Raw genomic sequence first — 18,687 nt, forward strand, 5'->3', positions numbered from 1 at the left:
CGATCAAAAACGCGATCGATACCGGAAAAAAGAAAAACGGTGCTCCTTCTCGAATCTCTGGCTATCTGTACGAAGGTTTAACTTATTACACGTCGACTTTGTATATTTTAGGGATAGTTTTTTAGGGATGAATTTGTTAACTTTAACCAGGTAAATTATTGGTTAATAAGTTGGAGGATAGTGTAGCTTTTCATTTCATTTATTTTGTTTTATACTTTGATTTCATTGGATTTTTTTTTCAATGAATTCTTCGATTTTTTTGACAAATTTGTGTTAAATAGGAAGGGAAAGTTTACGTTCGTTCGTTCCACTTAAATATTCTCTTTCCCTCGAGTTGGGGCGCAACACAAATTCGAAGATAAATTCAAAGTTTCCACCACATTTTTCGTGTCGCCTTCGAGTTTTAATCCCTCCGTCTTCCCTCCCCTCCCTCTCTTCCCTCGCCTCCTCCGACTTCCTCCTCCTGGTCTTTTCCATTCCAGAAACTTGGGATGATTCTAATTAAGCCTCCGCGAATCCTCCCTTGTTGCAGGAAGCCACGAAACGTATCAAAACACCCCATCGTAAAGAATTCGAGAAGAAAAGTTTCCAAGCTGTTGTGCATGTATACACGTACACATATACATTTCAATGACAAGGATGAAACAACGTCTCGTGAGAAAAGTCGCGTTCATCTCGATTATTTTCCTGTCTTCACTTGTTCTAAAAACGGATCTACCATTATTTCAACGTATCGACTCAACGTATCGATCCAAGAAACAGCACCATGGAGGAATCGAGTGGAAAAGTAGGCTGCTGCTGGGTTGGTTTAACACGCGAAGAAGATGGTTCGAACGAAGCCAATAACGGGCTCAGACTCTCTTAATTTTAATGGAATTATTGAAATTCTCTGACGTGCCTTTGTTATTTTTACCTCGCGGTAAAAATATCGACACGTTCGCGACACGTATGCGGCTGGCTCTCCTTTTCAACTCTCTCTCTTCGATCCTCTTTATTATTTTTTCTTTCTTTCTTTCTTTTTTTTGAGGACGGGGAGGACAGAAGACAGTAAAGATTTTATTGCAACTTTAGCTGTAACACATTCGAACGAATTGGTGTTGGCGAGAATTTTTACGATGTCGTGGTGTGGTCATCGTTCCAAGTATTCTTTTTTTTTTTCTTTTTTCTTTCTTTTTTTTTTTTTTTTATTAACTGCCACGTGAATATTCCTTTCGACGTTTTTATTCCACGTCCTCTTTTCTTGTTTTTCCTCCTCTGTCTCGGCTTGGCTCGGTTCACGAAGCGTGGTGCGTGATGCAGTTTCGAGCCGGCAGCGGAGGAAGCGGAGGAAGAGGATGAGGACGTCGATAAGGGTGGTTAAGAAGCGATAACGTCACCGCCGGAAACTTGCTTGTTAACCAGCCGTGTAAACGGAAGTTGGCCAGCTCGATGATTAATTTAAGTAAAGCAAGCTGACCAACTTTCGGAATTTCTCAGTTGAAGATTTCCAACCGGTGTAAATTGAGAGATTTTGAGAGAGAAAGAGAGAGAGAGGGAGAGAGAAGCGAGAAGAAAGTCTCGTTTCATTCTCTCGAGTATTTTAGAAAGTTGGATTTCGATCTTCGACTCGTGTCCAATTCTTCTAATTGAAAGAAGCAAAGATACATTGAAGTGTTTAAATCAGATTTCGATTTTTCAATGAAATCTTCTCGGTTTTTATCCTTTTGTGAATTATAATTTGCTTACGTGTATCATCATTATCATTATCAAAATTAATTTTCTAAGATATATCCATAAACGAAACGAAGATCCGTCATACACAATGTGTTGTAAATATTAAATTATTGATCTTTCGAGATTTTTTTCTTTTTTGGAATAAAGGAAACTTTTCAATCTTATATTTCCAATCTAAAAACAAAACTTTATCGTTTTCAAGTAATAATAATATTTACAAACAGCCTAACGTAATCTTCGTTCAATCTAAAAATAAAATCTCATCAATCCCCAAACTTGTCACATTTTCACGGAAATGCGTCTATAATTTTATTCTCATTCTCTACGATTTAAAAAAAATAGACGTTCCAAGTTTTCTTTAAAAGTTGAAATATCCTCCCCAGGTGGACGGAGAGAAGGGAAGAAGAAAACTTACAGGATCGAAGACTAGCATCTGGCAGAGCAAATGGACGGCCTCGTGCGTCGCCTGGCTGCTAAGGGTGTAGAGTGCCGTCAACGAGGGTGGCTTCGGCGCGCGCCTCAGCATGTGGGATCTCGCACCCTCGCACGCGAACCTCATGTCCTCGAGGGTTGGCGTGCCCAGCAATTCTGTGATCAGTTCCAGCTGCAAAGCGAATGAAAACGTGCTCCATTTTAAAATATCCCCTCTCCCTTCCTTTCGACTCCCCTTTGCCCGATGGTTGCACATCGAGGAGGAGGATGAAACGAATCGTTTCGAGAAAGAAGAGACGATTCCTTCCTCCTTGCTCTTATCCTCTGTCGATCCTCCATTATCTCCCCGACTTTTTTTTCTCGACCAAACTCATCACGGAACAATGCAACGCGATATAATATAAAAACGCACGAATTTTCGATCGAGGAGAGACAAAATTTTTATTACGAACATCGTTCAATTATTCGTATTGTTTCTTTTTTTTTCTGAAAAGTATATTTTGAGAAACGGTGTAAAGGTGGAGAGACTGACCTGTTGCACAGGGCTCTGTGCCTGGAAAAGGATCCTTCGACGAAGAAGTTCGCCGAATATGCAACCGACGCTCCAAACGTCCACTGCGGCCGTGTAGTGTCGCGCCCCCATTAGGATCTCCGGCGCGCGATAATACTGCGTCACCACTTCCTGGGTCATGTGCTTGTTCTGATCCGGTTCTTCCACTCGGGCCAAACCGAAGTCGCAGATCTGTTCGCCAAGAATAACGCGTAATTTTCTCTCGTTGTTTATCAAGGTGAGCAGGAGGAGGGGAGAGAAAGAGAGAGAGAGAAATCAGCTGTTCCCCCTTTTACCTCTTATTTCGAATTTCGTTCGTTCAACGAGCGAGAGAAAGGGGGTTGTGAATCAGGATTGCTTACCTTCAGCACGCAATTGCTGTTCACGAGTAAATTGCCCGGCTTAATATCCCTGTGCAAGATTCTGGCTGAGTGAAGGTACTTGAGGCCTGGAAACAGAAGTGGATTCTAATTAAAAATTGCACCACGAACGAATTCTTCGATTCTTACATTTCTTTTACATTCTCCTTGGAGGTAAAATCTTAGATTCCAAAATTCCCAGTCAAACATTTTGATTTCGAGGGAACTTTCTCGAATCTTTCGAATTTCTAAATTTCTAACGTGTCAAAATTACCAGATACACGATAAATACTTTGATACCCGGCCGAACTTGGCCCAACAACGCGAATTCCCCGAAATCCCGAAACTTTGCAAATTAAATTTCCAATCTCGCGGATCCCGAAAACTCTAAAATCCCCTTTCTCCCCCGATATATTTCGAATCCTCTCGAAATACCTCGGAAAGGAATGGCCTGCCTAAACCGGACCACGTTCCAAGACGTTCCAAAATTTTGCGGCTGGATTATTATCGTTCCCCTCTAAAACCTGGAAAGACACGGGGAAGGTCGAAACGCGCGACCTCGATTTTAGCAAAATTCCTACCCTCCCTCCAGATCTTTAAAGCCCTCTTCACTTCGCTCAAATCTGCATACATTCACAGATGATCCGTCGCGAGCTCTTCGATCCACGACTGTTATTTGCCACTTTCGTGTGTCGTTTCACGCGTTAATCATCGATAATCATTTACGAGAGAGAAGAACGGGTCGATCTTTCTTGTATTTTGTTGAGAAGGAAAATAATGGAACGAAGACGAAATGTGAACAAATCGTGAACGACGTTACAGGCGACGATTCTTAAAAATATTTGTTATTCGAAAGCTGTATAGACACAATTATAATATAACGGGTTATTATTAGGGGATGCTTTCGATCGAAACAGAGATTTGAAAACGGATAAATTTATAATGGGATAAATATTCGTATCTGGGTTTTCGATTACTCGTTACCACCGTTTCGTTCACGACACGCTCTACTACTCGCCGACGAATAATTATCAATTTACGATATTATTGCATTTATTGGCTCCGATTATTGTATCTCGGATGGTTTCGAATAAACGAACGGGGAGAATAGGCAGAGAGAGGGGAGGCATTAAACAGGATTATTAACGTTTTATCGAACGTTGGGATAAGTGGAATAAGTCTGTCCCCCAAGTGTTCGTCAAATCGACGACAAATTGCATCGAGTCGCGGGACGAGTCCTTGGCCGATGGTAATTTCGCGCGAGCCGAAAACCTGTTTTAAATTGAAATCTCCGGATCGAGCAAGAAACCTGTCCTTATTATCGGGGAATAAAGGGAAACGAAGGATCCCAACAGGGATGCTTCTGAGATTTCTTTTTTTATATATATACAATTCCTTCTTTCCACTCGAGAATAACGAACTTGTGAAATTAATTTCTAACAGCGAACCCCCTCCCTGCACGAATTATTTATCTTCACCCAAGCTTTCGAAATTTGTACAATCTTCGCGACCTCTCGACTTCGAATTTCCTAACTTTTGACTCATCGATTCTTCATCTCGATCGAAAAGATCGCAAAGATCGGAATCCCTTTTCACGGAATCGCATTCTCGCCTCCCCCTTTAATCGGGAAACCGTCGGAACGATACGAGGGTAGATTGAAGGCGGAGGAGGGTTGGATACGAGGGGGAGATTACCACCCCTCGAAGCGCGATTCGAGGCTTTAGGAAAAGGGGTGGCGGTTGACTAACGGGCGACGAGTGTAAACGTTTCGTGTAATCCCTTCGAAATGGACACGCGTGTCGGCTGCCGGCAAACACGCTTCATTTCAGACGAGGCGCCGATAATTATTTCGTTGCGAATTTGTGGTTGGAATTTTTGGAAAATTTGCAACGAACGAATGGTAGTGCCACGAAAGGTAAAATGGTAAAAATGTTAAAACGCTTTACAAAGCGTGATATTTTTAACGGGGAGAGAGAGAAGCGTTCGGTTTTAATTTGTAATTTTAGGTATTAAGTTCGACAGAGTGTTTTTTTTTTCTTCTTTTTTTTTTAATCATACATTTGTTTATGAGTTTACCAATTAAAATTTAGCGCGCAGTTTGTTTGATGTCGAGTGAATGAATTTCCATTTCGAATTGCTTGGTCTTTTTTTTTTTTCCGGTCATAGCTTTAGGATAAATTACAATAACGATATAAATGCAAAAGTGGAACGGGCAATTTAAATTGTTTAGATTTAATGAAATATTAAAACGAGCTCATCATTGGTAAAATTCTTCAACTTTCATATATTTGAATCGTGTATTAATTCAGAAGAAACGTTGCATCAACGTGGGTGGATTTAATAATTACGAATCCTATCCTACGAATTAGCGAAACCACGAATTCACGCATTAAAATTCCGCGGGAAAAACAGGAAACAACTTCGCAGGAAGTCCACTTTTAAAATCCAATTAAATTCTCGTAACGTTACGTGACCCGGAAATTCCATACTCCATTTGTATTTCCGTTTTATTTTTTAACTCCCCTCCTACCATTATTTCCATATCACGTTCCCCATTTTATCGCAACCATTGCTCCTTCAACTGCTTAATTCTAGTCTCCTACTCCCTTCCCGCGAAACAGAACCTTTGCTCTCTCCCCTCCCTCCCCAATTTTCCAGAAATAGAAATAATAAAATCCGCAAGCAAAAGAAAGCGCCTACGAAAAATTGGAGAGCTTCGAGAAAAATACATATCGGGTGGAAATTAAGTAAATTTAACAAGGTTGATTCGCGAGACGAGGGAGAGAGAGAGGAGATCATCCCCTTCGTTCAACACCTCGCCCTCTCTCCCCAATTTTCCAGAAATAGAAATAATAAAATCCGCAAGCAAAAGAAAGCGCCTACGAAAAATTGGAGAAAAATATATATCGGGTGGAAATTAAGTAAATTTAACAAGGTTGATTCGCGAGACGAGGGAGAGAGAGAAGACATCATCCCCTTCGTTCAACACCTCGCCCTCTCTCCCCAATTTTCCAGAAATAGAAATAATAAAATCCGCAAGCAAAAGAAAGCGCAGTCGAAAAATCCAAGAGCTTTGAGAAAAATACATATCGAGTGGAAATTAAGTAAATTTAACAAGGTTGATTCGCGAGACGAGGGAGAGAGAGAAGAGATCATCCCCTTCGCTCAACACCTCGCCTTCTCTCTCCCCAATTTTCCAGAAATAGAAATAATAAAATCCGCAAGCAAAAGAAAGCGCCTACGAAAAATCCGAGAGCTTCGAGAAAAATACATATCGGGTGGAAATTAAGTAAATTTAACAAGGTTGATTCGCGAGACGAGGGAGAGAGAGAAGAGATCATCCCCTTCGCTCAACACCTCGCCGCATCTCGTCATCCGCTTGCAACGCGTTAAAATGCATTCCGCGGCACGTAGAGCGCGTTGTATGTGCGTTGTATCGGCGGGGAACGTCGTCCCCTTTCGCCGCGTAATTATTTCTCGTCGCGCGCCGAGAGAAACCACCCCTCGTCGAGGGGAGAGGGGAGGCGATCGAGCGGGTCTCAACCGCGAGCGCGCTTTTTCATTTTCGTGCCGATGAGGGGAGAGGTTGGAAAGAATTCGGCGGAGAAAGGGTGAAGGAAAGGAGCGAGGGATGGATCGTTTAGGAGGAGAAGAAAGAAAGAGAGGGATGTATCGTGTTTAAGGGAGATGGCGAGGGGTTGGCTGCAATAAGAGCAGAAACATCGGTGCCAGATGAGTGTGCCGTGAGTCATGCCGCATTCAGGCCTCGACTTTTCTCTCTCTCTCTCTTTTTCTCTCCCCCTGCAATAAAACTCGGTAATATTACCGGGGTAATCTGCCCCGTGGGTGCGTCCGGTTGCGAATTCGCCCGCCGGTAATTAAAGTCTCTCTCCCCCCACGCTTTTCTTTCTCTTTCTTTCCACGGTGACGGTAGTCCTTCTATCTCGTGTTGATAAATCGAGACCAGAAAGAAGGAGCGTTATCGGATGTCATCCTCTTTTCCTTTCGTCTTGTTTCAATTTTGTTCCTTCGTCTCTCTCTCTTTCCATCGATGCGATACAATAAATGGTCTCTTTTGTTCGACAAGTTGCAAGGCTATGATGTGTGTATATATATATATATATATATTTGCTCGATTTTACGGGTGTCTCGCGTGAAAATAAATTTTCTCCTTCCTCTCTCTTTCTCTCTCTGGTCAAAAGGGGCGTGAATCGAATTTTCGTTCCCTCGTTCACAGCTTTTGAATCTTTTACACCGTGATTTTTAGATATCGTGCTTTCCACTTTTTGCCGGAGGGTTGAATTTTTCGACACGGGAATTTTCTTTCCCAATTCTTCGATATAAATATGTATTAAAAAATTGTTGTCCGTAATTCGTTGGACATTCAATCCCAAAAATATTGGATTGATTTTTCCAAAAAAAATTTCAATGGACACTCCTTTGGTCTCTGATCGAAAAGGAAGAAAAAAATTCAACAAATATATTACATACATGGTGGATAAAGGAGGGGAGACGATTTGCCGATTTTGTAAATACCAATTGTCCTGTTCGTTACGTAACGAAACTGACTGCTATCGAGTCGTCGAAAATAAAACGTGCCACGATTTCCTACGAATATATACACAGGGTGTCACCTGTCAAGCGACAGACGTGGCCTTACCTTTGCGCGGCTCGAGGACGCGTGCAATCCATTGTTCGCGCGAAAGAGAGAGAGAGAGTGGAAAAAAAGAAAAGAAACTTTCGATTCAAAGGCGCGGCAAGAGATGAATTGTTCCGCAAATGCAGGTGTTACGGGGGAATTTTAAGATTGACCTCGTCCCTCTTTTTGTTTCGAGAGGAGGAAAGAATACAGGCGAGGAATCTTCGTTTTATCGGGTTGGAGATTACAATGCCGACTCCGTGCATTATTCTTTCTTCCTTCTTCCTTCTGTGTGATTGGAACTACTTCTCTTTCCCCTTTTTTCTCCTCCTCCTCCCTTCTCTCAACTGTCAACCAGTCGTCGTGTCGTGCTTTTTTTTTTCTTTTTTTCTCTTCACGTTTCGATTATGCAACTCTCCGCATTCCATTTCCAGTAATTAATCCTTGATCCCAAAAGAGATTCAAACAGGGTTTCGTCTTAATTTATATAACTAATCACTCGATACAAGTCCTATCCTAATTCGATCTAACAAATAATAATAACAGAAAAAGAATCGTCGTTTTATCAATTCTGGTCCCGTATTTTATCCTCGGAACGAATGGATGGAAATTAAGGGTGGCGCGTGTCCTTCACCGCGTAAGCCTATCGAGCCACCCGCGCGTCACGTCGAATCAGTTACGTTTTAATTATCGGCGTTGTCGCGTTCAAAGGGCGCGGGATTCCGCGTGGCATTATGCGTGACCGCCGCGAGATAAATGGCGGCGACGGATTAATGTAACGGCGTGATTAATCGAGCACGTGCTCCGCGCGCTGGATTAGAGCGTTTTAAGGGAGGAAGTTGAAACCGCGATGAAACCAGTTCTAATGGTTCTAACACGCGAATCCCCATATCGATCGATTTCGTTCGATGCTCCCATCGTTAACAAATAGGTAAATGGAAAATGGATCTAGATTTGAATATTATTCGTCATAAAGAAGTCAAGTGTCTCAAGAACGAGAAGCAGTTGCTTTGATCTTGAGTGAAAAAAATATGAAGAAGAAGAAGAGTATTCTGAAATTTTTACGATGAATTTTTGAGTAATATGAATTGAATTTTCAGAGAGAGTAAACTTGTACAACTTCGAAAAGAAAAAGGAGAAAAGTAAAAAGCTTCTCTTTCTTCCTTGGGAACAAAGTTTCGAGAGATGCGCGTTGAAAAATTTGTCGACCCTCCACCTATTTATAGAGAAACGATATTTTCCACCCGCGTGAAAATAGTGTCTTCACATTGGGAAGGTTCGTCGACCTATTTGCATATAACACGACCTTTCGACCACGATTAATAAATGGACGAGGATCGAAGGATGGAAATCTCGGGTGAAAAAAGCAAAACGACAATTGACAATTAACCTGTCAACTCAGGCTCAGGATTTATACGAGACTTCTACTTCGTGGAATCCCTCCAATCTTAAAAATTCATGCATTCAGTTTTTTCTCCTCCTTGTCGCTCGAGTTTGAACTAATAAAAGTTTGAAATAATAATAATAATAACAAAGAAGAAGAAATCTTGTGCGATCTAGAGAAATATTTAAGTCTAAGACTAATTTTTTCCTCTTTTAAATTCGATCCAAGCCCATTCAGAAATTTCGCGTACGATCATCGAGACTTGAATTCGAGTGACAAAAGAGAGAAGGAATGAATTATCGACGGGATGCTTCTCTCTTTGTTTACAAAGTAATTCTGGCGGCACAGCGAGATTGCGCGCGAGTTTCAAAATTAACCGCAAGGCCAACGGAATCGGAGAAACGATTCAACGACGACGACGATCGAGGCCAAGATCCACGAACCTCGAGTATCGAACTCGATTTGTCCTTTTAAATTACTTTGGATGAACGAATCAAACGCAATTCCATCGAAAATCAATATCATTTCACATTTTTTTAACACTTTGCACGAGCCTGCTTCATCATCACTGAACTCGAAAATCAAATTTTAATAAAATCGTTCGAGCAAGTAAATGTACGCGCAAAAATCAGGATTGATTTCTCGTTAAAATTAAATCCCTTCGAGAATCAAAGAACGATAAATTCGGGTGAAGATGTATTATTGTTACGAGTGTTGAAACCTTTCGAAACAATCGTCCTTCCATAATAATAGTTTCTAATATCGATTCTTTTCTACCTTGAACTAAAAATAGATTGAAGAGAGAGAGAGAGAAAGAAAAAACAGAATCCAATCTCCTATTCAGCTGTTCGAATCAAGAACAGCTCGCGGAATTCTTCATCTCTTCCTCCTCCTCCTCCTCCTCCCCAGGATCGATCTCCCCGGGAAACAAAAAACCACCCTTTCTCTATTACCCTTTACGATATCAAGACGTCGTAACCGCAATTCCAATCACCAGAGACACCACCATCCCCCCCCCCTCACGTAAACTCAAAGAGAGAGAGAAAGACCATCCACGACACGTCGAAGCGATTTCGAGACGCCGTGCGAGAGCGTGTTTCTCGACGTTGGAGGAGAGAAATCGACACTGCGGATATGGATACACGGATTTTTATCCCCCGTTATTGCCAAATGTTTGCTTTTTATTGCGGTCATTACACGCTCTTTACTCTTTGATTCCGTCCGATCGAAGAGAAGATATCTTTATTCGAAAAATATTCTTCCACACGCATGATATATATTTCTCTATTTCTTATTCTGAAGAAAACAGGAAGAGATTAATTTATTTAACTCGAAAAAGGGCGAAATTTAATTTCTCTCTCGATTCCTCGTGCTTCCTTTCGGGTTCATCGCACCCGAGAGCAACGATTCCTCCTCCTCCGTTTCTTTTCCCCGGGGGACGAGCGATATATCGCGCCGAAAGTCAAGGACGACGAAGGACCGGGCCGTGTTAACACGCCAAGGTCAACGGTTTCCACCTCCTACTGCTCTCCAGATGTTGTCCACCTCCCTCGATCGATTTCTAGAAGCCTCTTGTTCCATACAATTCGAAATATATTCTAGAACGACGAGATGATAATCGAGCAAGTGTTGGAGAAATTTCGAAGAGAACGGGGAGAGAATTGAAACGAATTGGAGGAGAGACAGATCTTGGTGATCGAACAAAGTATGTATTATTATACGAATACGCTTAATTTCGAACACGCTTAACCTGAATTATAGAAATGCTTGGCTGCAATTTTGCTAATGCCGCTCATTAACCGGTATCCATCATCTCTATTATGGACCGCCAGCTATACGCTCAGCTGTACACACGCCAACTCAAAACTATTTGCCGGCTAAAATTCAACGTTGACTCCGCGGGTTCAATACAAACTCTCCTCCCATCCCCCCGCGCAATAATGGAAGCTCGAATCTATAAGCGGTATAGAGGGCTTAGCCAACCTCTCTCTCTTGTGTTTCACACCTCTTTGTTATGATGACCGCGCGACTAATGGCTCTATTAAATATTCGCTGTTTATTAATCGACCAGCAACAACGGAAAATCAACGCGATCTTCTTCTTCTTCTTCTTTTTTTAAGGATTAAGAATATCCAATCTGCGTATCCTCGATTATCAATTTCTGAAATGATTCAGAATAAGAAGAGAAAAAAATCTTGGGAGTTGTATAGTAAATCTCAACTTGAAGGTTTGATCCAAAGATCGCTGGGGTTAAAGATTAAGAAATTAAAATTATGGAATATTTTGAAAGACGTGTCTCAAAGACACTGTTAAATAAAAAAGTATTCATCGTTCAAAGAAGTTAAAGAAGAAAATATATATACTTCGAAAATTTTCATTGCAGATCAGAATTAGCAATAGAAGGAAAAGGGATAAAAAAAATACCAAAGTCATGGTTCACGAAAGAAGTTAAAGGCTAAATAAAGAAAAGAAGAAAATATACAGAATAATACATAATATAAATAACAAATAAAGAAAATATAAATAAAGAAAAGAAGAAAAAATACATACAGTCACTTTGAAAATTTTCAGATCAGAATTACCAAAGGATAGAGGAAGATAGAGGAAAAAAGGATAAAAAAAATATCAAAATCATGGTTCACGAAAGAAGTTAAAGGCTAATAATTTAAAAAAAAGGATATAAAACAGAAAAATATATATATACAATCACTTTGAAAATTTTCACGGATCGATGATCAATAGAGAACAACCAAAAATCCACGGTACAGTTAAAAATCACTTTTATATATCCTCGTTCGCACGCATCGGCCGACATTCGAAATTCGAGAAGTGCAAAAACTCGGCGAATATAAGAATTCTCTGCATAAATCGTTCCATAAATTTCAATAAAAGTCACCGAGGGCCGAGAAAAAAAGAACCGGTTCAAAAGTGCCATTCCGCTCACGGAACGAAACAAATATCCAGGAAATAAATCCAAGGCGAATCCAGGCCTCGTAATCCGGTTGCAAAATCTTAGAGGTGTATCGCGGTGTATTGAAACAAGCCCACGAGGGACGATTGAAAATTGAATTTTCTCGGAGAGAGGAGGAGGAGGAGGTGTTCTCCTTTACACATCTCCTCGTGCATTATGTTGCATCGACATCCGCGACGACGGGCTATTTATGCTCTCTGCCCTACATCCCTTCAACAGTGAATATAATATAATATATGTAACGGATTCACGCGGTGAAATTCGAAGTTCGATCGAGCCACGTTGCTGGTGGAAAGAAGAAGAAGCCTTTCGAAGCCGCCAACCAAACTTCTGCTATTGTTCTGCGAATAATTTGCGAAAAGAATGGATAAATATCTATCTATATTTATCATTCATCTCTTGGAAGAGAATGTAAAAATTGATGATAAAACTTGTTGGTTAGAATTCCTCCTTAATCCAGTGAATTAAAATTTATCGCGAGTGAAAAAATTAATGCCACTTGGAATTTTTCTGGTTTAATTCTAAATATAGGTAGCCAAAAATAAAACGGAAACGGAGAGAGAGAGGATGGAAAGTTGATTCGATATCGTGTTATCGAATCGAGTGTCGAACGAAACGGCTTTATTATTTGCTGAATACGAATGCACACATATCAGATGGTCGAGCGGGGCGAAATAAAGAGCAATCGTGTTCGTAGAACGTGTCGAGGCACGCGGGATGCATTGGAAAAAAAAGAGGAGAAAGAGAGAGGGAGGAGGGGAAGGGAGAGAAAAAAGCCAATAAAAACCAGGTCGACCCATAAAAGTCGATCCGGACACGTGAACGGGGAATAATTCAATGTTAACACGTCCACGTGGCGGAGAGCGCTATTTGCGAATATAATCCTTGATATTTGTTTAATTCGATCCGTTTAATTAACCCCTCTTGCTAATGAAATTTAACCCTGTTACACACACACGTGTCTATATCCCGTTTTCGATCCTCGTGCAAGGATATAATTCTTCTTTTCGATTATACTCTTTTTACGTTGTTTTGTATTCTCGTTTCGAAATTCTTCCCTTCCTTTTTTGTTTTCGATTCGAGCTGGAATCGAAGCTTCTGGAAACGTTGAATTTATTAAATTACACTTGACTTATTCAAAGGTAATATTTCTTTAAATGTTAACAAAAGAAAGAAGCTTTGGAAGCTTATATAAAAAGCTTTCGTGTATTATATATCTATGGCGGTAGATATTACCTTTGTAATACCTTTGTTATAAAGCATGGAAAAGAAAGGGGGTATAAATTTTTGAAACGAGGATATAAATCATGCTTGTGTAAAATTATTGCACAATTAAACGACTCGATTCGAAATGTTCTCTCTATCGGATTTCGGCCACACGTTTTTCGATTCTTCGATCGTTGGTGTGTGTTCTATACATCGATGCAAACTACTCGCAAGTGGAATACTCCGTCACAAATCAGACACGTGTCCATATAACTTTGTGTCACTTGAATTAACCAGAATTCTTTTTCTTTTCTTTCTTTTTTTTTTTCAATTTTCTCATACAAAAATTCAACTAGCTTCATTTCCATTAGTTATAAATCTTTTATTAACGAATCCTAAGAAATTAAAAAAAAAAAAAACAAAGATTTTTGAAAGACTCTTCATTTTATCACATGATAAAAATAATCGTCTTCAAATCACAATTGAACTTTTCCCAATATTTTTCGATCCTTCTTAGATCTTCGATCTTTCTTAGATCGAACAAAAATGTTCCTAAATTTTTTCAAATTCCGTTAAATTAAATTTATCGACTTGAAACAGCTCGACAACAGCTTTCAAAATCAATCTTCCCCATCGATTAAATCCTCCCTCGATTAAACTAGCAATTTCTCGGATCGAACTACCGCTCTGCAAACGTTGGTTGGAGGATCAGCACGAATAAAATCCGCTGCTTGCATTATTTCGCGCTCCTCGGATGGCGGCCGTTGAAAGGCCACGTTACTATTGCCAAGTTTTGTCGCCCCGCTCGTTTCTCGTTCACTTTGATGGAGGAAAAAAAAAAGAAGGAAAGAAAGAAAAGAAAACAAAGGCTCAAACGTTAACACTGGAAACGTTAATCTCGTTTCTTGGCTGCTTTCACGAGGGTCGAATATCGCGATCTCGTTTGAGAAAAGTTGAAGCTTGGCTTAATTAAAGAAGCGGAGAAATACGAGAATGAAGAGAGAGAGAGAGAGAGAATTTTCGCGGTTGAAAATAAGCGAAGACGAAACCATTAGATGCAACGAGTTGCTCAAAAGCTTGGAATCCGTGCGGATGGACAGAGGACAGCGTTTGGACGGGTCACTTTTTCGTATTACAATTCTTCGAGGTTATAAGCTCGTTAAGAATGAAATTATGGAAATTACGCGTTTTGGATGCTAATGGCTGGTTGATAATTGTCGATTCTTAATGCTTGGAAGAGGGGTATAATTAAATTTAATAGATAATTTTTATAAATTTTTTTTTTTCATAACCGATGTGACATTGTTTTCACATAAAAATCAAACGATATTCCGATTGAATTGATAAAATACAAAGCGTTGAAACGTTGGAGGAAGATTAATATTTGATCGATTTACACGAAGAGTCGAGAGTATTGTATATATATATATATTTTAAAAATTGTTAGGTGACAAATATGAATAATTTTCCACGTTCCTTGTCCTTTGAAATCTTTGTAATTTTACAACAGTTGTGCACGTTTTAATTTAAAGTTCGAGACAATACACTTGTTGTAGGACAAACAAAAGGAGCGGTAAATGGAGTATAATTTGTTTAATTAGAAAGTCCTTTATACGCATTACAAAGCTCTGAAAAGTCAGATGGAGATACTGGGGAGAGAAAATTCTGTCCCCGCGAAAGATTTAATCCTTTTAAGTTTATACGAGAGAGAGAGAGAGAGAGCAAGTTGATTCTCTCGTATTAAAGAAAATTAACTTGGGGAAGCGCGTTTGTTTAACACGTTATTCGAAACAAATTGTTGTTTTTGAATACATCAAGACCCAACAATTATTCTCATCTTTCAAAATATCAACAACAATATTAAGATCACTTATTTATTATTCCCTCCTCCCTTTTCCATTTCCAAATACAATAAATCTACATCACACGTCGAATCCTTATAAATTAATTCATATTAATTCATACGAAAGAACTTACTTTAATTCACAACACACCCATAAAACACGTCTTCCAAACCCAAAATACTTTCGACAACACAAACGCTCTCCCTCCTCCATTTCCAAATACAATAGCGGTCGAATCGGTTATTTCCTTCGCGGTTTACCTCAAAGACCGGCCATAAACCTATCCACGAACGATAAAAATGAAAAGATGGAAGCGAACGAAACGCCTCGAAACCCACCCACATCCTTGGAAAGCGAGTCGAGGAAGGAAACAAGAGGACTGATTCCTTTCCCCTCCCTCTCCCCAAAGGACAACAAGTTGTGGAAACTTGGAGAGAGAGAGAGATTGCACGGGATGACAAGGATCGGTTGTTAATTAAAACATCAGAGGAGAGGAGAGGAGAGGAGAGGAGATGGGAAGCGCGCGCGAGGAAGAAGAGCGAAGGAGGTTAAACGAAGCTGAGGAGAATCCGCGGCGAGCAACCGACCGGATGACGGGGTCTGGGGTCACGGATGGGCGGTGGCAGGACTGGTTTCGGACCAGTCAAGAGGAGAAGAGCAACTCTGCTCCTCTATCTGTCCGTTTTACGTGCCACCTTCTACCGGGTGGGAAGAAACGATCGTGAGAATCGTGGAGCGTATTCGTTTGGAAAAATTGGAGGAGGGATGGTTGTTTCTTCCTCTCTTGCGTTCCATTTTTATAACTTGCCCTTTCTCTCTCGGTCAAGAGAAATATTTTTCCATTCCATTTGAACGAATCACGATGAAATTGATATTTCATCTTTAACTCTGTTTCTCTCTTATTCGATAAATTGGAAACGAAGGATATTCTAATTCCAAGAGTTTTCGTAATAATTCGCGGAGGAGAGAAGTTTCTTGGATTATTCTCCTCGTGAAATATCCAATTTCATTTTCTTCTTCTACCTACTAGGAAAATACGTAGAAGGAAAAAAAGAGAAGTGAAATGCTAATAAGCGATAAATTATATTTTCCGTCCTCCTTCAACTGGAATTATTAAACAGGAAAGCCTCGACGAGGGATTATTTCTCGTTTCGGAAGAAGTGATTCGGTTTGTAAATTCGGGGGAAGAAATTTCTCAGGGATAATACAGAGTTCGAAATTAAATGTTGCCGAATCTAGTCTTCCTTTTCTTTTGTTTTTTCCATCCCTACTCGAGAGAGAGGGATGGAAAAGGAAAAGAAAGAGAGGGGTATCGAGAGATATTCCTCTTGCGACAGATGTTTCGATCGATCGCGGAACTTCGAGACGGTGATTGAAGGCATCCGCCTACGCTACTTCAACCCTGTACTTTTGCGAATCGACATCGGGGAAAATTATATCACTGTATCACTCGGCTCGATAATTCTTACTTTATACGCGGTTTCAATCCATCCTCCTCGAGGAGAGATTAATTTATGATAATTGAAAGGGAGATTGTCGATCGAAGAATAAATAGGATGAGAGGAGGGGAGAGAGGACGACGAGGCAGTCGATTAAAATTTAATCGAGTTTGATCAAATATGACGATCCCTGTTTAACTCTGACTGACCGATGATGATCGGTAATTCGGTTGTTAATTTCGATTAACGATTTGAATTTCGAGTCATGAAATTTAGATTAAATGGAAATGAAATTCGCAGGGGATAATTGATAGAGGTGATTTCGAGTGAATAAACAATAAACTGGGTGGGATAGGCAGGAGAGAAGGGAGGAAGGGCAGCAAGTTTCCTGCAGGAAGTTGAAAAATTGAAGAGAAGGATAAACTTGGAAATATATATCCATTGCGTATCAATCTTGAAATGATAAAATTGTTAGAAGTGGAAAAAAAATGTTTTCATCGTACATCAAGTATTCCCTGCTTTCCTGATAAATTCGTCAAATCAAAAATCACATCGACATACAAATTTGTCTCCAAAGAATTTAATATGTTAAAATAATTCAAGAATCTAAACTGACTCGCATGATTAAAAAGAAGAAGAAAAAAAAAGAAATTACAAAAATCCTGGTCGAAGAGCAAGGATCCAAAACGTCATCTTCCCTTCCCCGTCTTTCGCTCATTCTTTCTCGAATAAACAGCTTCTCCTCCGGGCGGAGAGCTTAGAGAGTCTGTTGGAAATCGCATTAGGAGCGAAAATTAATGCAAATCTTATAAGAGCGTAATTAACCCGCGAGGAAGTGTCCTGTTCACGATATCACCCCGTTGTGTGTCTCAGCTTTGTGTTATCTTCGCGATGTACTCTCTTGTTGTTAACCCTCTCTTTCGGCTAATCTCATTCTTTTTTCCTCCGCCTCTTCTTCCTCGTGTCTCGAATTAATCTTCCGCCACTCTCCCAGTTCCAGATTCATCCGGTATGCTACGCACACTTTTCTGGACACCGTCACCTGCTCCAATCCGACTTTTCGTTAATCTCGAAATTTCCAACTTTTCTCTTCTTTTTTTTTTTCGAATCGGTTTTAAGAGCAACGAGTATTTCTGTAGGATAATTTATAAATAATTTGCTTCAAGTTTTCGGAACAGGATCAATAAATTTTTTAAAATTTCATTGCTGTTATTCATATCAATGATAACGTAATAATTGAGACAGAGATTAAATATAAGGAATTAAAAATACCATGAAAAGGGAAAAAGTATTTCTTTTTAAGGAAGAATCAAACACGATTAATTTTCGAGAGGGAAGGAAGAGGGTTGTTTAAAAAAGAAAAAGAGAAAAACATCTTCATCGAAGGGATAATCATCCATTCTTCCTGGGGAGAAATATATCCTTTGTATTCCAATTCCTGCACCACGGAACCACCAGTGACAAATTACCCTCGAAAACTAGCGGTCGAAAGAGAAACAAAACTATAGACAAGAGATGATGTATTAACGCGTCGAGACTTTCCATACCACGAAGGGTGTTTCACCCTCGTGTCGCCGCCTCCGTGTCGTTCCCTCTTTGACGAATTAATTTCGACGACACTGTGAAAGAATCTGGACCACACATGTTAACCATGCCCTGGTTTCTGTTTTTTTTTGAAAGCAAACGTTGCTCGCAATGTTGCTGGATTCGACGATGCTCGAAAACGAGAGAGGATTTTTCCCGTGGAAATTGGAAGGCAAGCTTTGTTTTATTCGTTTTACGCGAGAATATTTATTTTGAAGATCTTTGAAATTCTTGGCGCGCTATCTTTTGTATATTTTCGTTTGCTTCGAAAGATTGATAATAATCTTAATCTTAATTCTAAAAACGTCTTTGGAAATTTAAAAAAAAAAAGAAAATCATGGACACATTTCAATAATCTTCTATCTAATCTAATAAGAGAAGCGCAATAACTTCTCATCGTGGCACGTCGATTTTCTCAGCGACGAGTATATTTTTTCTTTCTTTTTTTTTTTTCTCATCGAAACACGACCAGTCGAGGGAATAGAACGGAGCGATAAATTAACGCGCGTATCCCATGATGCTTCCTTCCCCTCTCTTTCGCGACCCTCCTGCTGCTCGACGACGA

General features: G+C 40.0%; 1 protein-coding gene across 8 annotated transcripts in view; it reads right to left on the reverse strand.

Moving 5' to 3' along the window:
* LOC410956 (serine/threonine-protein kinase NLK) overlaps nucleotides 1–18,687 on the reverse strand; it is a 181,611-nt gene that overhangs the window by 24,399 nt on the left and 138,525 nt on the right. For all 8 annotated transcript variants that reach the window (XR_003304377.1, XM_016911230.2, XM_016911235.2 and 5 more), the window contains exons 5-7: nucleotides 3,058–3,143; nucleotides 2,678–2,887; nucleotides 2,129–2,317 (exon numbers count right to left, since the gene is read on the reverse strand). Coding sequence is in view for 7 of the 8 variants with exons in the window: in XM_016911230.2 (XP_016766719.1) it covers nucleotides 2,129–2,317; nucleotides 2,678–2,887; nucleotides 3,058–3,143 (485 nt within the window). In the remaining variant the exon portion in view is untranslated. The remainder of the gene's footprint in view (nucleotides 1–2,128; nucleotides 2,318–2,677; nucleotides 2,888–3,057; nucleotides 3,144–18,687) is intronic.

This window comes from Apis mellifera, linkage group LG3, assembly GCF_003254395.2.
Source record: "Apis mellifera strain DH4 linkage group LG3, Amel_HAv3.1, whole genome shotgun sequence".
NCBI lineage: Eukaryota > Metazoa > Arthropoda > Insecta > Hymenoptera > Apidae > Apis > Apis mellifera.